Here is a 25,489-nt window from a genome sequence, read left to right on the forward strand (position 1 = left end):
GCGGCCGGGGGCGTCGCCGCCATTTTGAATTATTTTGATTTATTTTTAATTTATTTAATTCCAATTATTTCAACTTTTTATTTACTCCGATTTATTTTTATTTTATTAATCTTGATTATTTCTTGGCGGAATCCCGGAATTTGGGGTCTCTCTCCCTTTTTTCCGAAATCCCGCCCTTTTTTTTCCAAATCCCGCCCTTTATTTCTCCAAATCCCTCCTTTTTTTCTCCAAATCCCACCTTTTTCTCCAAAATCCCTCCTTTTTGTCCTAAATCCGCCTTTTCCCGCTCCTGCTTTTCCAAAATCCCGCCCCAAAAAAAAAAAAAAATTGAATTTATCCCAAAATTCCCTCCTGGGATTCCCGGGAATTCCATGGGGCATTTTAGGGTGGGAATGACAAAAAAAGAAGTTGGAATTTTGGGGTTGGAATGAGAGAAAAAAGTGGGATTTGGGGCGGGATTTTGGGATCTCTCTCAAATGGACCAAATCTTCCAAGAAAAATCAAAAATCCCCCTTAAAATTCCTTGAATCCCCTCAAATCACCTCGAATTGCAAAGATTCCCCCAAATTCTCAAAATTTCCCCCAAAATCCCCCTCAAAATCCGTCCCAAGTCCCAATATTCCCCCCAAAATAAAAAAACTCCTCTCCAAAATCTCAATCCCAAAATATGCCCCGGAATCCCCCAAAATCCCAAATTTCCACCCAAAATTTCCCCAAATCACCCTGAAAATCCCAAATTTCCCTCAAAATCCCCCCCATTCCCACAATCCCCAAATTTCCCCCAAATTCCCCCCAAAATGCCCCCCAAAGTCCAAAATCCCATCAAATCCCACAAAATAAAAAAATCTCTCCCTCAAATCCCCAAAAAGCCCAAAATTCACCCCCAAACCCGGAAATTCTCCCCAAAACCCCAAATCGCCCAAAAATCAAAACAATTTCCCCCCGAAAATTCCCCAAAACCCCAAAATTCCCCTCAAATTCCCCAGAAACACCAAAAATTCACCCCAAAAATCCCTCAAAATCCCCCCAAACCCCCCCCAAAAAAATCCAAATTTTCCCCTTTAAAACCCCAAAATTCCCCCAAATCCCCCAATTTCTCCCAAAACCCCAAACCCACAAAATTCCCCCTAAAATCCACCCCAAAACCCCTAAACCACCCAAAAACTCCAAATCTCCCCCTGAAAAACCCAAAATTCCCCCCCAAAACCCAAAATACCCGAATTTCCCCCCAAAAACCCCCAAAATCCCAAATTTCCCCCCAAAACCCCAAATTTCCCCCAAAACCCCAAAGAATCCAAAATCTCCCCTTGAAAACCCAAAATTCCACCCCAAAACCCAAAATCCCCAAATTTCCCCCCAAAACCCCCAAATTTCCCCCCAAACCCCAAATCCCCAATTTTCCCCCCAAAACCCCCAAATTTCCCCCAAAACCCCAAAATCCCCCAAAAATCCCCAAATCCCCCCCAAAATCCCCAAAGAATCACAAAAATTCCCCCCCAAAAACCCAATAATTCAAAATTTTCCCCAAATTTCACCCCCAAAACCCCAAATTTCCCCCCAAACCCCCAAATTTCCCCCCAAAATCCCCAAAAATCACAAAAATTCCACCTCAAACCCCCAATAACTCAAAATTTTCCCCAAATTTCCCCCCAAAAACCCCAAATTTTCCCCCCAAAACCCCCAAATCCCCAAATTTCCCCCCAAAAAATCTCAAAAATTCCCCCCAAAACCCAATAATTCAAACTTTTCCCCAAAATTCATCCCCAAAACCCCCAAATTTCCCCCCAAAATCCCCCAAAAAATCACAAAAATTCCCCCCCAAAAACCCCAATAATTCAAAATTTTCCCCAAAATTCACCCCAAAAACCCCCAAATTTCCCCCAAAACCCCAAATCCCCAAATTTCCCCCAAAACCCCAAATTTCCCCCAAAATCCCCCCAAAAAATCCAAATCTCCCCCTGAAAACCCCCAAATTCCCCCCCCAAAACCCCCAAATCCCCAAAATTCCCCCCAAAATCCCCCAAAAAATCACAAAAATCCCCCCCCAAATATCACAAAAATTCCCCCCCAAAACCCCAATAATTCAAAATTTTCCCCAAAATTCACCCCAAAAACGCCAAATTTCCCTCCAAAATCCCCCAAAAAATCACAAAAATTCCACCTCAAACCCCCAATAATTCAAAATTTTCCCCAAAATTCACCCCAAAAATGCCAAAATTCCCCCAAATTTCCGCCCCCCCGCGGAGTCTCCGCCCCTCCCCCTCCCCCTCTCCCCTCCCCCCACCTTGGCCCCGCCCCCTTTTCCCCGCCCCTCCCCACCCACCCCGGGCCCCTCCCTCCGGTGATTCCCGAGCCCGAGGCCCCTCCCGAAAGCCTCCGAAACCCCCCCCAAAAAAACCCCAAAATCCCCCAAATTTTCGGCTGGAAAACCCAAAAATTTCCTCCCGGCCCTTCCCCCCACCCTCAAAAACCCCCAAATCCCCTCAAATTTTTAATTTAATTTTTATTTAATTTATTCCGGTTTATTTATTTCTCTGGGTTTTTTTTTTTTTTTTCCCGGCATTTTTTTTTTCGCATCTCGCCCCTCCCCCACCCGTGGGAATATCCCCCCCCCCCAAAAACAAACCCAAAAACCCCAAAATTTGGGAATTTTGAGGGGGATCCCTTCCCCCTCCCCCCCCCCCCCTCGTTTTGGGAATTTTTTTTCTTTTTTTTGGGGGATTTTTTGCCGGAATTTTGGGAAGATCGGGCAAGGTAAGGAAGGGCCCCTCCCCCACCCCCCGACGCCCCCTCCCCAAATTTTGGGGTGGATTTTGGGGGGGGGGAGGGGTCGCGAGTATTTGAGGGGGGGGTTTGGAGTGGGGGAGGGGTGGGAAAAATGGAAAGGGGGGGGTTGGGGTTGGGGGGAGGGGCGGAAATTGGGGGAGGGGTCCCAGAAATTGGGGGAGGGGTCCCTGAGTGGGGGGAGGGGCAAAATTTGGGGGAGGGGCTAAAATGGTGGGAGGGGTCTCAGAAATTGGGGCGTGGTCCCATAAATTGGGGGAGGGGTCTCAGAATTGGGGGAGGGGTCTCAGAAATTTGGGGAGGGGCTAAAATTGGGGGAGGGGCACAGATAAACTGGGGGAGGAGCTAAAATGGGGGGAGGGGGTCCCAGAAAATTTGGGGGAGGGGCTAAAATGGGGAGGGGTCTCAGAATTGGGGGAGGGGTCTCAGAAAAATTGGGGGAGGGGCTAAATTTGGGGGAGGGGTCTCAGAAATTGGGGGGAGGGGCAGAAAGTGGGGAGGGGTCTCAGAAATTGGGGAGGGGCTAAAATGGGGGGAGGGGTCTCAGAGTGGGGGGAGTGGTCCCAGAATGAGGGGAGTGGTCCCAGAAATTGGGGGAGGGGCAGAAATTGGGGAGGGGTCTCATAAAATTTGGGGGAGGGGCTAAAATGGTGGGAGGGGTCTCAGAAATTGGGGGAGGGGTCTAAGGGTGGGGGGGAGGGGCAGAAATTGGGGGGAGGGGTCTCAGAAATTGGGGGAGGGGTCCCAGAAATTGGGGGAGGGGTCTCATTATTGGGGGTGGGGTCTCATTATTGGGGGAGGGGCTAAAATAGGGGGAGGGGTCTCAGAAATTGGGGGAGGGGCAGAAAGTGGGGAGGGGTCTCAGAAATTGGGGGAGGGGTCTCGGAAATTGGGGGAGGGGTCTCAGAAATTGGGGGATGGGTCCCAGCGTGGGGGAGGGGCTAAAATGGTGGGAGGGTTCTCAGAAATTGGGGGAGGGTCTCAGAAAAATTGGGGGAGGGGTCTCTGAGTGGGGGGAGGGGCAAAATTTGGGGGAGGGGTCTCAGAACAAGGGGAGGGGTCCCAAAAATTGGGGGAGTGGCCGAGAAAAATTGGGGGAGGGGCTAAAATGGGGCAGTGGTCCCAGGAATTGGGGGAGGGGTCTCAGAATTGGGGGAGGGGTCTCAGAAAATTTGGGGGAGGGGCTAAAATTGTGGGAGGGGTCTCAGAAATTGGGGTCGGGTCTCATTATTGGGGGAGGGGCTAAAATTGGGGGAGGGGCCCAGAGAAATTGGGGGAGGGGTCTCAGAGTGGGGGAGGGGTCTCAGAAATTGGGGGAGGGGCAATTATTGGGGGGAGGGGTCTCAGAAAAATTGGGGGAGGAGTCACAGAGTGGGGGAGGGGCTAAAATTGGGGGAGGGGTCTCAAAATTTGGGGGAGGGGCTAAAATGGGGGGAGGGGTCTCAGAAAATGGGGGAGGGGTCTCCGAGTGGGGGGAGGGGCAAAATTTGGGGGAGGGGTCTCAGAACAAGGGGAGGGGTCCCAAAAATTGGGGGAGAGGCAGAGAAAAATTGGGGGAGGGGCAATTATTGGGGGGAGGGGTCTTAAAATTGGGGGAGGGGTCTCAGAAATTGGGGGAGGGGTCTTGGATGGGGGAGGGGTAGAAATTGGGGGTGGGGCCCAGAAAAATTGGGGGAGGAGTCTCAGAAATTGGGGGCGGGGTCTCAGAAATTGCGGGATGGGTCCCAAATTTGTGGGGGGAGGGGCCAAGTTTGGGGGACCCCTCCCCCAATTTTTTGAGGCCCCTCCCCCAATTTTTTGAGACCCCCCCTCCCCCCATTTTTGAGGCCCCGCCCACATTTTTGAAGCCCCTCCCCCTTTTTGAGACCCCCCACATTTGAGGCCCCTCCCCCAATTTTTTGAGGCCCCTCCCACATTTTCAGGCCCCACCCCCAATTCCTGCCCTCAAATCTTGGCCCCGCCCCCTCAATTCCAGGCCCCGCCCCCTCCGTTTTGAGCCCCGCCCCAAATTTCTCCAGGGTTTTTTCCCCTTTTGGGGGCGTGGCCGATAAAGGGGGCGTGGCCTAATGGCTTCCCCTCCCCCAGCGGGGGTTAATCAGGATTATGCAAATGAGGATTAATTAGGGAAGGGTTGCAGAGGTGGGGGAGGGGAAATTCCAATCGGAAAAATTGAATTTTATTTAATAATTATTAATTAATTAAGCTACAATTACTAATTAGTTGCCTAATTATTATTAATTATTCCCATATAGGATTTCACCCATATTTGGGGTGTCCCTTATAGGATCTGTGTCCCATATTTGGGGTGTCCCCAATGGGATTTGTGTCACTTTTGGGGTGTCCCCTGTAGGATTTTTATAGGATTTAGTCCTTATAGGATTTCACCCATTTTTGGGGTGTCCCCTATAGGATTTGTGTCACATTTGGGGTGTCCCCTATAGGGTTTCACCCATATTTAGGGTGTCCCCTATAGGATTTATCCCATTTTTGGGGTGTCCCCAATAGCATTTGTGCCACTTTTGGGGTTTGCCCCATTTTTGGGGTGTCCCCTATAGGATCAGTCCCATATTTGGGGTGTCTCTTATAGGATCTGTGTCACTTTTGGGGTGTCCCCAATGGGATTTTTATAGGATTTGTCCCCATTTTTGGGGTGTCTCCTATAGGATCTGTGTCCCATATTTGAGGTGTCCCCAGTGGGATTTGTGTCACTTTTGGGGTGTCCCTTATAGGATCAGTGTCACTTTTGGGGTGTCCCCAATGGGATTTTTATAGGATTTAATCCTTATAGGATTTCACCCATTTTTGGGGTGTCCCCTATAGGATTTGTGTCACTTTTGGGGTTTGTCCATATTTGGGGTGTCCCCTATAGGATCAGTGTCCCCATTTTTGGGGTTTCCCTTATAGGATTTCACCCATTTTTGGGGTGTCCCTTATAGGATCTGTGTCACTTTTGGGGTGTCCCTAATGGGATTTTTATAGGATTTGTCCCCATTTTTGGGGTGTCCCCTATAGGATCTGTGTCACTTTTGGGGTGTCCCCTATAGGATCAGTCCCCTTTAGGATCTGTCCCCATTTTTGGGGTGTCCCCTATGGGATTTGTGTCACTTTTGGGGTGTCCCCTATAGGATTTATCCCATTTTTGGGGTTTGCCCCATTTTTGGGGTGTCCCCAATGGGGTTTTTATAGGATTTGTCCCCATTTTTGGGGTGTCCCCTATGGGATTTTTATAGGATTTGTCCCCTATTGGATTTGTCCCCATTTTTGGGGTGTCCCCTTATAGGATCAGTGTCACTTTTGGGGTGTCCCCTATAGGATTTTTATAGGATTTAGTCCTTATAGGATTTCACCCATTTTTGGGGTGTCCCCTATAGGATTTGTGTCACATTTGGGGTGTCCCCTATAGGGTTTCACCCATATTTAGGGTGTCCCCTATAGGATTTATCCCATTTTTGGGGTGTCCCCAATAGCATTTGTGCCACTTTTGGGGTTTGCCCCATTTTTGGGGTGTCCCCTATAGGATCAGTCCCATATTTGGGGTGTCTCTTATAGGATCTGTGTCACTTTTGGGGTGTCCCCAATGGGATTTGTGTCACTTTTGGGGTGTCCCCTTATAGGATTTGTCCCCGTTTTTGGGGTGTCCCCTATAGGATTTTTATAGGATTTAATCCTTATAGGATTTCACCCATTTTTGGGGTGTCCCCTATAGGATTTGTGTCACTTTTGGGGTTTGTCCATATTTGGGGTGTCCCTCAATGGGATTTTTATAGGATTTGTCACTTTTGGGGTGTCCCCTATAGGAATTTTATAGGATCAGTGTCCCCATTTTTGGGGTGTCCCTTATAGGATCTGTGTCACTTTTGGGGTGTCCCTAATGGGATTTTTATAGGATTTGTCCCCATTTTTGGGGTGTCCCCTATAGGATCTGTGTCATTTTTGGGGTGTCCCCTATGGGATTTTTATAGGATTTAATCCTTATAGGATTTCACCCATTTTTGGGGTGTCCCCTATAGGATCTGTGTCACTTTTGGGGGTTGTCCATTTTTGGGGTGTCCCCTATAGGATCAGTCCCATATTTGGGGTGTCTCTTATAGGATCTGTGTCACTTTTGGGGTGTCCCCTATAGGATTTATCCCATATTTGGGGTGTCCCCCTATAGGTTCTGTGTCACTTTTGGGGTTTGTCCATTTTTGGGGTGTCCCCAATGGGATTTTTATAGGATTTGTCCCCATTTTTGGGTTTTTTCCTCATAGGATTTCACCCATTTTTGGGGTTTCCCTTATAGGATTTGTCCCCATTTTTGGGGTGTCCCCAATGGGATTTTTATAGGATTTGTCCCCGTTTTTGGGGTGTCCCCTATAGGATCAGTGTCCCCATTTTTGGGGTTTCCCTTATAGGATCTGTCCCCATTTTTGGGGTGTACCCAATGGGATTTTTATTGGATTTGTCCCCTATTGGATTTGTCCCCATATTTGGGGTGTCCCCTATAGGATCTGTGTCACTTTTGGGGTGTCCCCAATGGGATTTTTATAGGATTTGTCCCCATTTTTGGGGTGTCCCCTATAGGATCAGTGTCACTTTTGGGGTGTCCCCAATGGGATTTTTATAGGATTTAATCCTTATAGGATTTCACCCATTTTTGGGGTGTCCCCTATAGGATTTGTGTCACTTTTGGGGTGTCCCCTATAGGATTTCACCCATATTTGTGGTTTTCCCTTATAGGATTTCACCCATTTTTGGAGTGTCCCTAATGGGATTTTTATAGGATTTGTCCCCATTTTTGGGGTTTTCCCTTATAGGATTTCTGTCACATTTGTCCCTTTCCTGTCCCCAGATGCCACCACCGCCGCTGTCCCCTGTGTCCCCTCTGTCCCCTCTGCTGCTGCTGCTGCTCCTCCCCAGCTCCGCCCGCGGCGCCGTCCACGTCAACCTCACCGAAGGTACCCAAAATCCCAAACTTTTGGGGCCAATCCCGACGTTTTGGGGCCAATCCCAACGTTTTGGGGCCAATCCCGATGTTTTGGGGCCAATCCCAACATTTTGGGGCCAATCCCACATTTTTTGGTGTCCTCAATCCCAAATCTTTCCGTGTCCCCAATCCCAAAGTTTTGGGGCCAATCTCAAAGTTTTGGGGCCAATCCCACTTTTTTGGGTGTCCCCAATCCCAAATCTTTCGGTGTCCCCAATCCCAAAGTTTTGGGGCCAATCCCAACATTTTTTGGTGTCCCCAGTCCCAAATCTTTCAGTGTCCCCAATCCCAAAGTTTTGGGGCCAATCCTGACGTTTTGGGGCCAATCCCAATGTTTTGGGGCCAATCCAACATTTTTTGGTGTCCCCAGTCCCAAATGTTTTGGTGTCCCCAATCCCAAAATTTCGGGGCCAACCCCAACGTTTTGGGGCCAATCCCAATGTTTTGGGGCCAATCCCAAAGTTTTGGGGCCAATCCCAACGTTTTGGGGCCAATCCCACATTTTTTGGGTGTCCCCAATCCCAAATCTTCCGGTGTCATCAGTCCCAAATTTTGGGGCCAATCCCAACGTTTTGGGGCCAATCCCAAAGTTTTGGGGCCAATCCCACATTTTTGGGTGTCCCCAAGTCCCAAATCTTTCCGTGTCCCCAATCCCAAAGTTTTGGGGCCAATCCCAACGTTTTGGGGCCAATCCCAAAGTTTTCAGGCCAATCCCAAAGTTTTCAGGCCAATCCCACATTTTTTGGTGTCCCCAATCCCAAATCTTTCCGTGTCCCCAATCCCAAAGTTTTGGGGCCAATCCCAACATTTTGGGGCCAATCCCAACGTTTTGGGGCCAATCCCAAAGTTTTGGGGCCAATCCCATGTTTTTTGGTGTCCCCAATCCCAAATCTTTCCATGTCCCCAATCCCAAAGTTTTGGGGTCAATCCCACGTTTTTTGGTGTCCCCAGTCCCAAATCTTTCCATGTCCCCAATCCCAACGTTTTCGGGCCAATCCCAAAGTTTTTTGGTGTCCCCAATCCCAAATCTTTCCATGTCCCCAATCCCAACATTTTGGGGCCCATCCCAACATTTTGGGGCCAACCCCAACGTTTTCGGGCCAATCCCACATTTTTTGGTGTCCTCAATCCCAAATCTTTCCATGTCCCCAATCCCAAAGTTTTGGGGCCAATCCCAACGTTTTGGGGCCAATCCCACATTTTTTGGTGTCCCCAATCCCAAATCTTTCCATGTCCCCAATCCTGACATTTTGGGGCCAATCCCGACGTTTTGGGGCCAATCCCAAATTTTTGGGGCCAATCCCACATTTTTTGGTGTCCCCAGTCCCAAATCTTTCAGTGTCCCCAATCCCAAAGTTTTGGGGCCAATCCCGACGTTTTCGGGCCAATCCCAACGTTTTGGGGTCAATCCCACATTTTTGGTGTCCCCAATCCCAAATCTTTCCATGTCCCCAATCCCAAAGTTTTGGGGCCAATCCCAAAGTTTTGGGGCCAATCCCACATTTTGGGGCCAATCCCGACGTTTTGGGGCCAACCCCAACGTTTTGGGGCCAATCCCAAAGCTTTGGGGCCAATCCCAAAGTTTTGGGGCCAGTCCCAAAGTTTTGGGGCCAATCCCAAAGTTTTGGGGCCAATCCCAACGTTTTGGGGTCAATCCCACATTTTTTGGTGTCCCCAGTCCCAAATCTTTCCGTGTCCCCAATCCCAACGTTTTGGGGCCAATCCCAACGTTTTGGGGCCAATCCCGACGTTTTGAGGCCAATCCCACATTTTTTGGTGTCCCCAGTCCCAAACTTTTGGGGCCAATCCCAAATTTTTTGGTGTCCCCAACCCCAAATTTTTGGTGTCCCCCAACCCCAAATCCCACATTTTTATCCCCAATCCCACGTTTTATGGAGTCTCCAACCCCATAACTCCATCCCCAACCCCGAAATTTCCATCCCCAACCCCAAAATTTCCATCCTCAAACCCCATTTTTTGGTGTCCCCAACCCCACAGTTTTTTGGTGTCCTCCATCCCAATTCTTTTGACGTCCAGAACCCTAAATTTGGCGGTTTTGGGGCCAACCCCACATTTTATGGAGTCTCCAACCCCATAACTCCATCCTTAACCCCAAAATTTCCATCCCCAACCCCAAAATTTCCATCCCCAACCCCAAAATTTCCATCCCCAACCCCGAAATTTTCATCCCCAAACCCCATTCTTTGGTGTCCCCAACCCCACATTTTTTGGTGTCCCCCAACCCCAAATCCCACATTTTTATCCCCAATCCCACGTTTTATGGAGTCTCCAACCCCATAACTCCGTCCCCAACCCTGAAATTTCCATCCCCAACCCCAAAATTTCCATCCTCAAACCCCATTTTTTGGTGTCCCCAACCCCACATTTTTTGGTGTCCCCAACCCCAAATCCCACATTTTCATCCCCAACCCCACATTTTTTGGAGTCTCCAACCCCATAATTCCATCCCCAACCCCAAAATTTCCATCCCCAACCCCAAAATTTCCATCCCCAACCCCAAAATTTCCATCCCCAACCCCACATTTTTTGGTGTCCTCCATCCCAATTCTTTTGATGTCCAGAACCCTAATTTTAGCATTTTTGGGGCCAACCCCACGTTTTATGGAGCCTCCAACCCCATAACTCCATCCCCAACCCCAAAACTTTTGTGTCCCCCAACCCCAGAATTTTTTGGTGTCCTCCATCCCAATTCTTTCAATGTCCAGAACCCTAAATCTGTCGTTTTTGGGGCCAACCCCATGTTTTATGGAGCCTCCAACCCCATAACTCCGTCCCCAACCCCAAAATTTCCATCCCCAACCCCAAAATTTCCATCCCCAACCCCACATTTTTGTCATCCTCAACTCCATGTCCTCCATCCCAATTCTTTTGATGTCCAGAACCCTAAATCTGTCATTTTTGGGGCCAACCCCACGTTTTATGGAGTCTCCAACCCCAAAATTTCCATCCCCAACACCAATTTTTCATCCCCAACCCCACATTTTTTGGTGTCCTCCATCCCAATTCTTTTGACGTCCAGAACCCTAAATTTGTCATTTTTGGGGCCAACCCCACGTTTTATGGAGCCTCCAACCCCATAACTCCGTCCCCAACCCCAAAATTTCCATCCCCAACCCCACATTTCCATCCCCAACCCCACATTTTTGTCCCCCTCAACTCCGTGTCCTCCATCCCAATTCTTTCAATGTCCAGAACCCTAAATCTGTCATTTTTGGGGCCAACCCCACGTTTTATGGAGCCTCCAACCCCATAACTCCATTCCCAACCCCCATTTTCCATCCCCAACCCCACATTTTTGTCCCACTCAACTCCATGTCCTCTATGATGTCCTCCATCCCAATTCTTTTCATGTCCAGAACCCTAAACTTGGCATTTCTGGGGCCAACCCCACGTTTTATGGAGCCTCCAACCCCATAACTCCATTCCCAACCCCGATTTTCCATCCCCAACCCCACATTTTTGTCATCCTCAACTCCGTGTCCTCCATCCCAATTCTTTCGATGTCCAGAACCCTAAACTTGGCGTTTTTTGGGCCAACCCCACGTTTTATGGAGCCTCCAACCCCATAACTCCATTCCCAACCCCAAAATTTCCATCCCCAACCCCAGAATTTTTTTGTGTCCCCCAAACTCCAGTTTTTTGGTGTCCCCAGGCTGCCAGATCATCCACCCTCCGCGGGACGGGGGGATCCGCTACCGGGGGCTGACGCCGGACGAGGTCCAGAGCGTCCGGTTCCTGCCCTTCGACTACGAGATCGAGTACGTGTGCCGGCCCGAGCGCGAGATCGTGGGGCCCAAGGTGCGCAAGTGCCAGCGCGACGGCACCTGGACGGCCATGGGCCACCCCAGCCGCTGCCGTGAGTGCCACCGAGGTGTCACCTTCACCCTCGTGTCCCGTCTCACCTCGTAGCAGTTCCCATCCCGTCAGTGTCTCCATCATTGTCACCGTCCCATCAACGTCTCCATCCCATGGAAGGTTCTCGTCTCATCAATGTCTTCATCATTGTCACCATCTCATCAATGTCCCCATCTTGTCACTGTCCCATCAACGTCTCCATCATTGTCACCGTTCCATCAATGTCTCCATCTTGTCTCATTCTCATTAATGTCCCCATTTTGTCTTCATCCCATCACTGTCCCCATCTTGTCACCGTCCCATCATTGTCTCCATCCCATCAAGGTCCTCATCTCCTCCATGTCCCCATCTTGTCACCATCCCATCAATGTCTCCATCACTGTCCCCATCCCATCAAGGTCCTCATCTCCTCAATGTCCCCATCTCGTCTCCATCCCATCAATGTCTCCATCAATGTCACCATCCCACCAACGTCTCCATCCCATGAAGGTTCTCGTTCCATGAGCGTCTCCATCATTGTCACCATCCCATCAATGTCCCCATCTTGTCACCATCCCATCAACATCTCCATCCCATCAACATCTCCATCTTGTCTCCATCTCATTGATGTCACCATCCCGTCAATGTCCTCATCTCCTCAATGTCCCCATCCCATCAAGGTCCTCATCTCCTCAATGTCCCCATCCCATCAAGGTTCTCATCCCATCAACGTCACCATCCCCTCAACATCTCCATCATTGTCACCATCCCATCATTGTGCCCATCCCACCAACGTCTCCATCCCATGAAGGTTCTCATCCCCTCAATGTCCCCATCACCGTCCCCCTCCATCGTGGGGCCCAAGGTGCGCAAGTGCCAGCGCGACGGCACCTGGACGGCCATGGGCCACCCCAGCCGCTGCCGTGAGTGCCACCGAGGTGTCACCTTCACCCTCGTGTCCCATCTCACCAGTGATCCACCCCCATAGGAGTTCCCAGCCCATCAACGTCTCCATCTCATGAAGGTTCTGGTCTCAGCAATGTCTCCATCGTTGTCTCCATCCCATCAATGTCTCCATCATTGTCACCGTCCCATCACTGTCCCCATCCCATCAAGTTCCTCATCTCCTCGGTGTCCCCATCTTGTCACCATCCCATCAACATCTCCATCTTCTCTCCATCCCATCAATGTCCCCATATTGTCACCATCCCATCAATGTCCTCATCTTCTCAATGTCCCCACTCCATCAAGGTCCTCATCCCATCAATGTCTCCATCTTGTCTCCATCCCATCAAGGTTCTCATCCCATCAGTGTCACCATCCCATCAACGTCTCCATCATTGTCACCATCCCATCAATGTCCCCATCTTGTCACTGTCCCATCAACGTCCCCATCCCATGGAAGGTTCTCATCCCATCAATGTCTCCATCATTGTCACCATCCCATCACTGCCCCCATCCCATCAAGGTCCTCATCTCCTCAATGTCCCCACTCCATCAAGGTTCTCATCCCATCATTGTCACCATCCCATCAATGTCTCCATCTTGTCTCCATCCCATCAACGTCTCCATCTTGACACCATCCCATCATTGTCACCGTCTCACCAACGTCTCCATTCCATGGAAGGTTCTCATCCCCTCAATGTCCCCATCACCGTCCCCCTCCATCGTGGGGGCCCAAGGTGCGCAAGTGCCAGCGCGACGGCACCTGGACGGCCATGGGCCACCCCAGCCGCTGCCGTGAGTGCCACCGAGGTGTCACCTTCACCCTCGTGTCCCGTCTCACCTCGTAGCAGTTCCCATCCTGTCAGCGTCTCCATCATTGTCACCGTCCCACCAACGTCTCCATCCCATGGAAGGTTCTCATCTCATCAATGTCTCCATCGTTGTCACCATCCCATCAATGTCCCCATCTTGTGTCCATCCCATCAATGTCTCCATCATTGTCACCGTCCCATCACTGTCTCCATCCCATCAAGGTCCTCATCTCATCAATGTCCCCATCTTGTCACCATCCCATCACTGTCCCCATCCCACCAAAGTCTCCATCCCATGAAGGTTCTCATCTCCTCCATGTCCCCATCTTGTCTCCATCTCATCAACATCTCCATCGTTGTCACCATCCCATCAATGTCCCCCATCTTGTCATTGTCCCACCAACATCTCCATCCCATGAAGGTTCTCATGTCATCAATGTCTCCATCATTGTCACCATCCCATCATTGTCTCCATCCCATCAAGGTCCTCATCTCCTCAATGTCCCCATCTTGTCTCCATGTCATCGTCTCCATCCCATGAAGGTTCTCGTTCCATGAACGTCTCCATCATTGTCACCATCCCATCAATGTCCCCCATCTTGTCAACATCTCATCAATGTCACCATCTCATCAACATCTCCATCTTCTCTCCATCTCATCGATGTCACCATCCCATCAATGTCCTCATCTCCTCAATGTCCCCATCCCATCAAGGTTCTCAACCCATCAGTGTCTCCATCCCATCAATGTCTCCATTATTGTCACCATCCCGTCACTGTCCCCATCCCATCAAGGTCCTCATCTCCTCAATGTCCCCATCTTGTCTCCATCCCATCAATGTCTCCATCATTGTCACCATCCCACCATCTCCATCCCATCAATGTCCTCATCTCCTCAATGTCCCCATCCCATCAAGGTTCTCAACCCATCAGTGTCTCCATCCCATCAATGTCTCCATCATTGTCACCATCCCACCAACGTCTCCATCCCATCAAGGTCCTCATCTCATCAATGTCCCCATCTTGTCTCCATCCCACCAACGTCTCCATCCCATGGAAGGTTCTCATCTCCTCTATGTCCCCATCTTGTCTCCATCTCATCAACGTCTCCATCATTGTCACCATCCCATCAATGTCTCCACCTTGACATCGTCCCATCAACGTCTCCATCCCATTGAAGTTCCCATCCCATCAACGTCTCCATTTTGTCACCATCCCCACAACGTCTCCATCTTGACATCATCCCATCATTGTGCCCATCCCACCAACATCTCCATCCCATGAAGGTTCTCATCCCATCAATGTCCCCATCACTGTCCCCATCCCCTCAATGTCCCCATCTTGTCACCATCCCATCAATGTCTCCATCATTGTCACCGTCCCATCACTGTCCCCATCCCATCAAGGTCCTCATCTCCTCGATGTCCCCATCTTGTCTCCATTCCACCGTCTTCATCATTGTCACCATCCCATCAAGGTCCCCATAGTCACCATCCCATCAATGTTCCCATCTTGTCTCCATCCCGTCAATGTCTCCATCCCATGAAGGTTCTCGTTCCATGAACGTCTCCATCCCATAAAAGTTCCCATCCCATCAACGTCCCCATCATTGTCACCGTCCCATCACTGTCCCCATCCCATCAAGGTCCTCATCTCCTCGATGTCCCCATCTTGTCTCCATCCCATCATCTTCATCATTGTCACCATCCCACCACCATCTCCATCTTGTCTCCGTCCCATCAATGTCTCCATCCCATTGAAGTTCCCATCCCATCAACGTCCCCATTTTGTCACCATCCCACCATCTCCATCCCATCAAGGTTCTCATTCCATCATTGTCACCATCCCATCAACGTCTCCGTCATTGTCACCATCCCATCAACGTCTCCATCATTGTCACCATCCCATCATTGTCCCCATCCCATGAAGGTTCTCATGTCATCAATGTCTCCATCATTGTCACCATCCCATCACTGTCCCCATGCCATCAAGGTCCTCATCTCCTCGATGTCCCCATCTTGTCTCCATCCCATCAACTTCTCCATCAACGTCACCATCCCATCAACGTCTCCACCTTGACATCATCCCATCATTGTGCCCATCCCACCAACGTCTCCATCCCATGAAGGTTCTCATCCCCTCAATGTCCCCATCACCGTCCCCCTCCATCGTGGGGCCCAAGGTGCGCAAGTGCCAGCGCGACGGCACCTGGACGGCCATGGGCCACCCCAGCCGCTGCCGTGAGTGCCACCGAGGTGTCACCTTCACCCTCGTGTCCCCGTCTCACCTCGTAGCAGTTCCCATCCTGTCAGCGTCTCCATCGTTGTCACCGTCCCATCAACGTCTCCATCCCATGAAGGTTCTCATCAATGTCCCCATCGTTGTCACCATCCCATCAATGTCCCCATCTTGTCACCATTCCATCAATGTCTTCATCATTGTCACCATCCCATCAATGTCCCCCATCTTGTCAACATCTCATCAACGTCACCATCCCATCAACATCTCCATCCCATCAACATCTCCATCTTGGCATCATCCCATCAATGTCTCCATCCCATAAAACTTCTCATCCCATCAATGTTTCCATCTTCTCTCCATCCCATCATGGCACCATCCCATGAAAATCCCCATCCCATCAACATCTCCATCTTGTCCCCAGCCCACCAATGTCTCCATCCCATCATCACCCTGAGCTTGACCACCATCATCACCTTGGCCATCACCATCGCCTTGACCATCACCTTGACCTTGACCACCATGACCATCATGACCATCGCCATCACCTTGACCATGACCACCATGACCATCACCATCACCTTGGCCATCACCATTGCCTTGACCATCACCTTGACCATGACCACCATGACCACCATGACCATCGCCATCACCTTGACCATGACCACCATGACCATCGCCATCACCTTGACCATGACCACCATGACCATCACTTGACCATCACCGTGTCCATCACGGTGCCCATCACCGTGACCATGGCTAACACCATGATGACCATGCCTGGAGAACGGCCAGGTGACCACTGTGGGGTCCACCAATGTCCATTTTGGGGCCACCACCCAAGGTCCACTTTGGGCCACCACCCAACGTCCACTTTGGGGTTCACCAATGTCCATTTTGAAGCCACCACCCAACGTCCATTTTGGGTTCACCAATGGCCATTTTGGGGCAACCACCAATGTCCATTTTGAAGTTCACCAACGTAGATTTTGGGGCCACCACCCAACGCCCATTTTGGGGCCACCACCCAACGCCCATTTTGGGACCACCACCGACGTCCATTTTAGGGCCACCACCCAACGTCAGTTTTGGGGTTCGCTGATGTCCACATTTTGAGGGCACCACCCAATGTCCATTTTGAGGTTCACCAATGTCCATTTTGGGGCCACCACCCAACGTCCACTTTGAGGTTCACCAATGCCAATTTTGGGTTTCACCAACGTCGATTTTGGGGCCACCACCCAACGTCCACTTTGGGGTTCACCAATGCCTGTTTTGAAGCCACCACCCAACGCCCATTTTGGGGCCATCACCCACATCCACTTTGGGGTTCACCAACGTCCATTTTGGGTTCTCCAACGTCCATTTTGGGGCCACCACCCAATGTCCACTTTGGGTTCACCAATGCCCATTTTGGGGCCACCACCCCACATCCACCTTGGGGTTCACCAATGCCCATTTTGGTGCCACCACCCAACGTCCATTTTGGGGCCACCACCTCACATCCACTTTGAGCTTCACCAATGCCCACTTTGGGGCAACCACCCAACGTCCATTTTGGGGCCACCACCCAATGCCCATTTTGAAGTTTACCAACGTTGATTTTGGGGCCACCTCCCAACGTCCATTTTGGGGGCCACCATATCTCACTGTCCATTTTGGGGTCACCACCCAACGTCCATTTTGGGTTCACCAATGCCCATTTTGAAGCCACCACCCAATGTCCATTTTGGGGCCACCACCCAATGTCAATTTTGGGGTTCACCAATGTCCATTTTGGGTTCACCAATGTCCATTTTGGGGGCCACCACCCCCGTGACGCCCGCCCCCCGATGTCCCCGCAGTGCGGACGTGTCCCAAGTCCCGCCTGAGCCTGGAGAACGGGCAGGTGACCACTTTGGGGTTCACCAATGCCCATTTTGAAGCCACCACCCAACGTCCACTTTGGGGCCACCACCAACATCAATTTTGGGGGCCACCACCAATGCCCATTTTGGGTTCACCAGCGTCCATTTTGGGAGCCACCACCCAACGTCCATTTTGGGGCCACCACCCAACGTCCAACTTTGAGGTTCTCCAATGTCCATTTGAAGCCACCACCCAACGTCCATTTTGGGTTCACCAACGTCCATTTTGGGGCCACCACCCAATGCCCATTTTGGGGGCCACCAATGCCCATTTTGAAGTTCACCAACGTGGATTTTGGGGCCACCACCCAACGTCCATTTTGGGTTCTCCAATGTCCATTTTGAAGCCACCACCCAACGTCCATTTTGGGGGTCATCATATCTCAATGTCCACTTTGAGGCCACCACCCAACGTCCATTTTGGAGCCACCACCTCACATCCATTTTGGGGGTTCACCAATGCCCATTTTGAAGTTCAACGTGGATTTTGGGGCCACCACCCAACATCCATTTTGGGTTCACCAATGCCCATTTTGGGGCCACCACCCAACGTCCACTTTGACGCCACCACCAACATCAATTTTTAGGGCCACCACCCCACATCCACTTTGGGGTTCACCAATGCCCATTTTGAAGCCACCACCCAATGTCCACTTTGGGGTTCACCAACGTCCACTTTGGGTTCTCCAATGCCCATTTTGAAGTTCAACGTGGATTTTGGGGGCCACCACCCCACATCCACTTTGGGGTCACCACCCCCCTGACGTCCACCCCCGATGTCCCCGCAGTGCGGACGTGTCCCAAGTCCCACCTGAGCCTGGAGAACGGGCAGGTGACCACTTTGGGGCCACCACCCAATGACCACTTTGGGTTCACCAACGTCCATTTTGGGGGCCACCATATCTCAACATCCACTTTGGGGCCACCACCCAACGTCCATTTTGGGGCCACCACCCAACGTCCATTTTGGGGCCACCAATGCCCCATTTTGAAGTTCACCAACGTGGATTTTGGGGGCCACCACCCAACATCCATTTTGGGTTCTCCAATGTCCATTTTGAAGCCACCACCCAACGTCCATTTTGGGGTCACCAATGTCCATTTTGAGGCCACCACCCAATGTCCATTTTGGTGCCACCACCCAACGTCCATTTTGGGTTCTCCAATGCCCATTTCTGATGCCACCACCCAACGTCCATTTTGGGGCCACCACCCCACATCCATTTTGGGGTTCACCAATGCCCATTTTGAAGTTCACCAATGTTGATTTTGGGGCCACCACCCCACATCCACTTTGGGGTTCACCAATGCCCATTTTGAAGTTCAACGTGGATTTTGGGGGTCACCACCCCCCTGACGCCCACCCCCCGGTGTCCCCGCAGTGCGGACGTGTCCCAAGTCCCACCTGAGCCTGGAGAAACGGGCAGGTGACCACTTTGGGGCCACCACCCAACGTCCACTTTGGGGCCACCGTCCAACATCCACTTTGAGCTTCACCAATGCCATTTTGAAGTTGACCAATGTTGATTTTGGGGCCACCACCCAACGTCCATTTTAGGGCCACCACCCAATGCCCATTTTGGGTTCTCCAATGCCCATTTGAAGTTTACCAATGTTGATTTTGGGGCCACCTCCCAACGTCCATTTTGGGGCCACCACCCCACGTCCATTTTGGCTTCACCAATGGCCATTTTGGGGCCACCACCCAACGTCCATTTTGGGTTCTCCAATGCCCGTTTTGAAGTTCAATGTGGATTTTGGGGGCCACCACCCAACGTCCATTTTGGGGCCACCACCTCACATCCACTTTGGGTTCACCAACGTCCATTTTGGGGGCCACCATATCTCAACGTCCACTTTGGGGCCACCACCCAATGTCCATTTTGGGGCCACCACCCAACGTCCATTTTGGGTTCTCCAATGCCCATTTTGGAGCCACCACCCACATCCACTTTGGGGTTCACCAACGTTGATTTTGGGGCCACCACCCAACGTCCATTTTGGGGGCCACCATATCTCACCATCCATTTTGGGTTCACCACCCAACATCCATTTTGGGGCCATCACCCACATCCACTTTGGGGGCCACCACCAATGTCAATTTTGGGGACCACCACCCAACGTCCATTTTGGGGTCACCACCCCCCTGACGCCCGCCCCCCCCGGTGTCCCCGCAGTGCGGACGTGTCCCAAGTCCCACCTGAGCCTGGAGAACGGGCAGGTGACCACTTTGGGGCCACCACCCAACGTCCACTTTGGGGTTCACCAATGCCCATTTTGAAGCCACCACCCAACGTCCACTTTGGGGTTCACCAACGTTGATTTTGGGGGCCACCATATCTCACCATCCATTTTGGGGCCACCACCAACGTCCATTTTGGGGCCACCAATGTCCACTTTGGGGCCACCACCCAATGTCCACCTTGGGGTTCACCAATGCCCATTTTGAAGTTCACCAACGTGGATTTTGGGGGCCACCACCCAACGTCCATTTTGGGTTCTCCAATGCCCATTTTGAAGTTCACCACCCAACATCCATTTTGGGGGCCACCATATCTCAATGTCCACTTTGAGGCCACCACCCAACGTCCATTTTGGGGCCACCACCCCACATCCATTTTGGGTTCTCCAATGCCCATTTTTGATGCCACCACCCAACGTCCATTTTGGGGCCACCACCCAATGTCAATTTTGGGGTTCACCAACGTCCATTTTGGGGCCACCACCCAACGTCCATTTTGGGTTTCACCAACGTCCATTTTGGGGGCCACCATATGTCAACATCCACTTTGGGGCCACCACCCAATGTCCATTTTGGGTTCTCCAATGCCCATTTTGAAGTTTACCAATGTTGATTTTGGGGCCACCACCCAACGTCCATTTTGGGGCCACCATATCTCAATGTCCACTTTGAGGCCACCACCCCCACATCCACTTTGGGGGTCACCACCCCCCTGACGCCCGCCCCCCGGTGTCCCCGCAGTGCGGACGTGTCCCAAGTCCCACCTGAGCCTGGAGAACGGGCAGGTGGCCGCGGGGACATGGAGAGGGTCCCCGTGGAGGGCACCTGGGCCAGGTTCTCCTGCCAGCCCGGCTTCCGCCTGGCGGGCGCCGCCCGCAGCAACTGCACCAAGAGCGGCCGCTGGAGCCACCCCAAGCCCCAGTGCCTGCGTCAGTTCTGGGGGTTTTTAGGGGGTTTTGGGGTTTTTTGGGGGTTTTTGTGGGGTTTTGGGGTTTTTGGGGTTTTTTTCGGTTTTTTTTTGAGGGGTTTTTTGGGGGTTTTTTTGGGGGCGGTTTGAGGTTTTTTGAAGGTTTTTTGGGGGGTTTTTGGAGTGGAAGTTTTGGGAGTTTTGGGGTTTTGGAGTTTGGGGATTTTGAGGTTTCGGGGGTTTGGGGGCTTTTTATGGGGTTTTAGGGGGTTTTTTTGGATTTTTGGGTTTTTTTTGGGGGAGTTTTTAGGGGTTTTTTTGGGGATTTTTGGGGGTTTTGGAGTGGAAGTTTTGGAGTTTTTGGGGTTTGGGGTTTTTGGGGGTTTTTGAGGGTTTTGGGGATTTTGAGGTTTCGGGGATTTTGGGGTTTTTATGGGGTTTTTGGGGTTTTTGGGGGGTTTTGGGGGGGTTTTGGAGTGGAAGTTTTGGGAGTTTTGGGGTTTGGAATTTGGGGTTTTGGTGGTTTTATGGAGGTTTTTGGGGTTTAGGGGATTTGGGGTTTGGGGTTTTGGGATTGAGTGCCTGGAGGTCTTTTGGGGTTTTTTGGGGTTTTTTTTGGGGGTTTTTTGGGGGGTTTTGGAGTGGAAGTTTTGGGGTTTTTTGAGGTTTTTGGGGTTTGGGGCTCAGCCCGCAGCAACTGCACCAAGAGCGGCCCGCTGGAGCCACCCCAAGCCCCAGGGCCTGCGTCAGTTCTGGGGATTTTTAGGGGGTTTTGGGGTTTTTGGGGTTTTTATGGGATTTTGGGGTTTTTTTCGGTTTTTTTTGAGGGGTTTTTTGGGGGGTTTTTGGGGTTTTTTTGGGGGATTTTTGGGGGGTTTTTGGAGTGGAAGTTTTGGGAGTTTTGGGGTTTTGGAGTTTGGGGTTTTGGGTTTTTGGCTTTGGGAGTTTTGGGGTTTTGGGGTTTTGGGGCTTTTTATGGGTTTTGGGGTTTTTGGGGCTTTTTATGGGGTTTTGGGGTTTTGGGGGTTTTTTTTGGGGGGTTTTCTTGGGGGGTTTCTTGGGGGGATTTTGGGCTTTTTGGGGGGTTTTTGGGGTGGAAGTTTTGGGAGTTTTGGGGTTTTTGGGGTTTGGGGTTTTGGGGTTTTATGGAGGTTTTTGGGGTTTTGGGGATTTTGGGGCTTTTTATGGGGTTTTTTTGGGGTTTTTTGGGGATTTTTTGGGGGGTATTTGGGGTTTTTTTGGGGTTTTGAGACCTTCTGAGAAGGTTCTTGTGATGTTCCTGCAGTTGGGATTTGGGGTTTTGGGGTTTTTTGGGTTTTTGGGGATTTTGGGGTTCGGGGATTCGGGAGATTTGAGGTTCGGGATTGGGGAATTTGGATTTGGGATTTTTGGGGTTTGGGGTTTTTAGGAGTTTGGGGTTTTAGGGTTTGGGGTTTTTGGGCTTTTCTGGAAATTATTGGGGGGGGATTTTTTGGGGGAGATTTTGGGGGAATTTCTGGGATTTTTGGCTCTCTCTTTGTGTGACTCAGTTTCCCCTGGGGGAATTTTTTGGGGGAATTTCTGGGATTTGTTTTTTTGGGATTTCTGGCATTTTTAGGGGGAATTTTTGGGAAGATTCTGCGAATTTTTTGGGGGGGAATCTCTGGGATATTTTGGGGGGATTTCTGGAATTTTGGGGGGGGGAATTTCTGGATTTTTTTGGGGTGAATTTCTGGGAATTTTGGGGGGAATTTCTGGGATTTTTTGGGGGGGGGGATTTGGGTTTTTGGGGGTGAATTTCTGGGATTTTTTGGGGGGAATTTCTGGGAATTTTGGGGTGAATTTCTGGATTTTTTGGGATGAATTTCTGGATTTTTGGGGGGATTTTTTGGGTGAATTTCTAGGATTTTTTGGGGGGGGAATTTCTGGGATATTTTCGGGGATTTCTGGGATTTTCGGGGGGGATTTCTGGGAATTTTGGGGGGGATTTTTGGGGGGAAATTCTGGGATTTTTTGGGGTGATTTTTGGGGTGAATTTCTGGGATTTTTTTGGGGGGAATTTCTGGGAATTTTCAGGGGGGAATTTCTGGGATTTTTTGGGGGATTTTTGGGGGGAATTTCTGGATTTTTTTGGGGGAATTTCTGGGATTTTTTTGGGGGATTTTTGGGGGGAATTTCTGGATTTTTTGGGGGGGGAATTTCTGGGATTTTTTGGGGGGAATTTCTGGCATTTTGGGGTGAATGGGATTTTTTGGGGGATTTTTGGGGGGAATTTCTGGGATTTTTTTGGGGGGGAAATTTGGGGTTTTTGGGGGGATTTCTGGGATTTTTTGGGGGGGAATTTTTTTGAGATTTCTGAGATTTTTTTGGGGGTGAATTTCTGGGATTTTTGGGGGGAATTTCTGGGATTTTTTGGGGGGATTTTGGGGTGAATTTCTGGATTTTTGGGGTGAATTTCTGGGAATTTTGGAGGGAAATCTCTGGGATATTTTGGGGGGAATTTCTGGAATTTTGGGGGGGGAATTTCTGGGAATTTTGGGGTGAATTTCTGGGAATTTTGGAGGGGAATCTCTGGGATATTTTGGGGGGAATTTCTGGAATTTTGGGGGGGGAATTTCTGGGATTTTTTGGGGGGATTTTTGGGGTGAATTTCTGGGATTTTTGAGGGAATTTTGGGGTGAATTTCTGGGATTTTTTTGGGTGAATTTCTGGGATTTTTGGGAGGAATTTCTGGGAATTTCGGGTGAATTTCTGGGCATTTTTTGGGCAGAATTTCTGGCATTTTGGGGTGAATGGGATTTTTTGGGGGGATTTTTGGGATTTTTTTGGGGGGAATTTTTTTGAGATTTATGAGATTTTTTTGGGGTGAATTTCTGGGATTTTTTGGGGGGATTTTTGGGGTGATTTCTGGGATTTTTGGGGTGAATTTCTGGGATTTTTGGTGGGATTTTTGGGGTGAATTTCTGGGATTTTTTGGGGGGAATTTCTGGGATTTTTTGGGGGGAATTTCTGGGATTTTTTGGAGGGAATCTCTGGGATATTTTGGGGGATTTCTGGGATTTTTTGGGATGAATTTCTGGATTTTTTGGGGTGAATTTCTGGGATTTTTTGTGGGGAATTTCTGGCATTTTGGGGGTGAATGGGTTTTTTGGGGGGATTTTTGGGGGGAATTTCTGGGATTTTTTTGGGGGGGAAATTTGGGTTTTTTGGGGGGATTTCTGGGATTTTTTTGGGGGGAATTTTTTTGAGATTTCTGAGATTTTTTGGGGTGAATTTCTGGGATTTTTGGGGGGATTTTTGGGGGGAATTTCTGGGATTTTTGGGGTGAATTTCTGGGAATTTTGGAGGGAAATCTCTGGGATATTTTGGGGGGAATTTCTGGAATTTTGGGGGGGAATTTCTGGGATTTTTTGGGGGGATTTTTGGGGTGAATTTCTGGGATTTTTGAGGGAATTTTGGGGTGAATTTCTGGGGATTTTTTTGGTGTGAATTTCTGGGATTTTTGGGGGGATTTTTGGGGTGAATTTCTGGGATTTTTGGGGGGATTTTTGGGAGGAATTTCTGGGATTTTTGGGGGAATTTCCTGGGATTTTTGGGGGGATTTTTGGGGTGAATTTCTGGGATTTTTTGGGGGGAATTTCTGGGAATTTTGGGGGATTTCTGGGATTTTCGGGCGGGGATTTCTGGGAATTTTGGGTGGATTTTTGGGGTGAATTTCTGGATTTTTTGGGGATTTTTGGGGTGAATTTCTGGGATTTTCGGGGTGAATTTCTGGGATTTTTGGAGGAATTTCTGGGAATTTCGGGGTGAATTTCTGGGCATTTTTTTGGGGTGAATTTCCGGCATTTTGGGGTCTCTCTGTGTGACTCAGTTTCCCCTCCCCCCACAGCTCATCGCCCCCCCTCAGGTGAGTCCCCCGCCCCTCCCCCACCCCCCCCCAATTTCCCCTTCCCAACCCCCCCCCACCAGCGCCCCTCCCCCTCCTCTTCCTCCCCCTCCTCCTCCTCCATTTCCCAGCCTTCATCGCCCTCCTCTTCCTCCTCATCTCCCTCCTCTTCCTCCCCCTCCTCCTCTTCCTCCATTTCCCAGCCTTCATCGCCCTCCTCTTCCTTCATTCCTCATCTTCCTCCTCATCATCATCATCATCTCCCTCCTCTTCCTCCAAGCCTTCATCGCCCTCCTCCTCCTCTTCCTCCTCCTCCATTTCCCAGCCTTCATCTTCCCCCTCCTCTTCCTCTTCCTCCCTCTCCCCTCCTCCATTTCCCAGCCTTCATCGCCCTCCTCCTCCTCCTCTTCCCTCCCAGCCTTCCTCGCTCCTCTTCCTCCTCCTCCTCCTCCTCTTCCTCCCCCCATCTCCCTCCTCCTCCTCCCTTTTCTAAGCCTTCCTCGCTCCTCCTCTTCCTCCTCCTCTTCCTCCTCCTCCTCCTCCATTTCCCAGCCTTGTCCCTCCCCCTCCTCTTCCTCCTCCTCCATTTCCCAGCCTTCATCTCCCTCCTCCTCCTCCTCTTCCCTCCCAGCCTTCCTCGCTCCTCCTCCTCCTCCTCCTCCATTTCCCAGCCTTCCTCCTCCCCTCCCTTTTCCAAGCCTTCATCTCCCTCCCTCCTCCTCCTCCTTTCTTCCTCCTCTTCCTCCCCCCATCTCCTCCTCCTCCTCCTCCTCCCCTCTCCCTCCTCCTCCTCTTCCCTCCGGCCTTCCTCGCTCCTCCTCCTCCTCCTCCTCTTCCTCCCCCCATCTCCGTCCTCCTCCTCCTTTTCTAAGCCTTCCTCGCTCCTCCTCCTCCTCCTCTTTCTCCTCCCTTTCCCAGCCTTCCTCCTCCCCCTCCTCTTCCTCCCCTCTCCCTCCCAGCCTTCATCGT

General features: G+C 50.6%; 1 protein-coding gene across 1 annotated transcript; it reads left to right on the top strand.

The window, feature by feature from the left end:
- Positions 1-2,689: 2,689 nt before the first annotated feature.
- LOC143693292 (uncharacterized) lies at positions 2,690-24,659 on the top strand (the record flags this gene model as incomplete). Its single annotated transcript, XM_077173287.1, has 5 exons — positions 2,690-2,754; positions 7,616-7,721; positions 11,424-11,627; positions 20,490-20,677; positions 24,524-24,659. Coding segments are annotated over exons 2-5 (634 nt in total), but the record flags the coding sequence as incomplete, so codon positions are not given.
- Between the last annotated feature and the right edge of the window lie 830 nt (positions 24,660-25,489).

Source organism: Agelaius phoeniceus, unplaced genomic scaffold (assembly GCF_051311805.1).
Source record: "Agelaius phoeniceus isolate bAgePho1 unplaced genomic scaffold, bAgePho1.hap1 Scaffold_729, whole genome shotgun sequence".
In the NCBI taxonomy this organism is placed as follows: Eukaryota; Metazoa; Chordata; class Aves; order Passeriformes; family Icteridae; genus Agelaius; species Agelaius phoeniceus.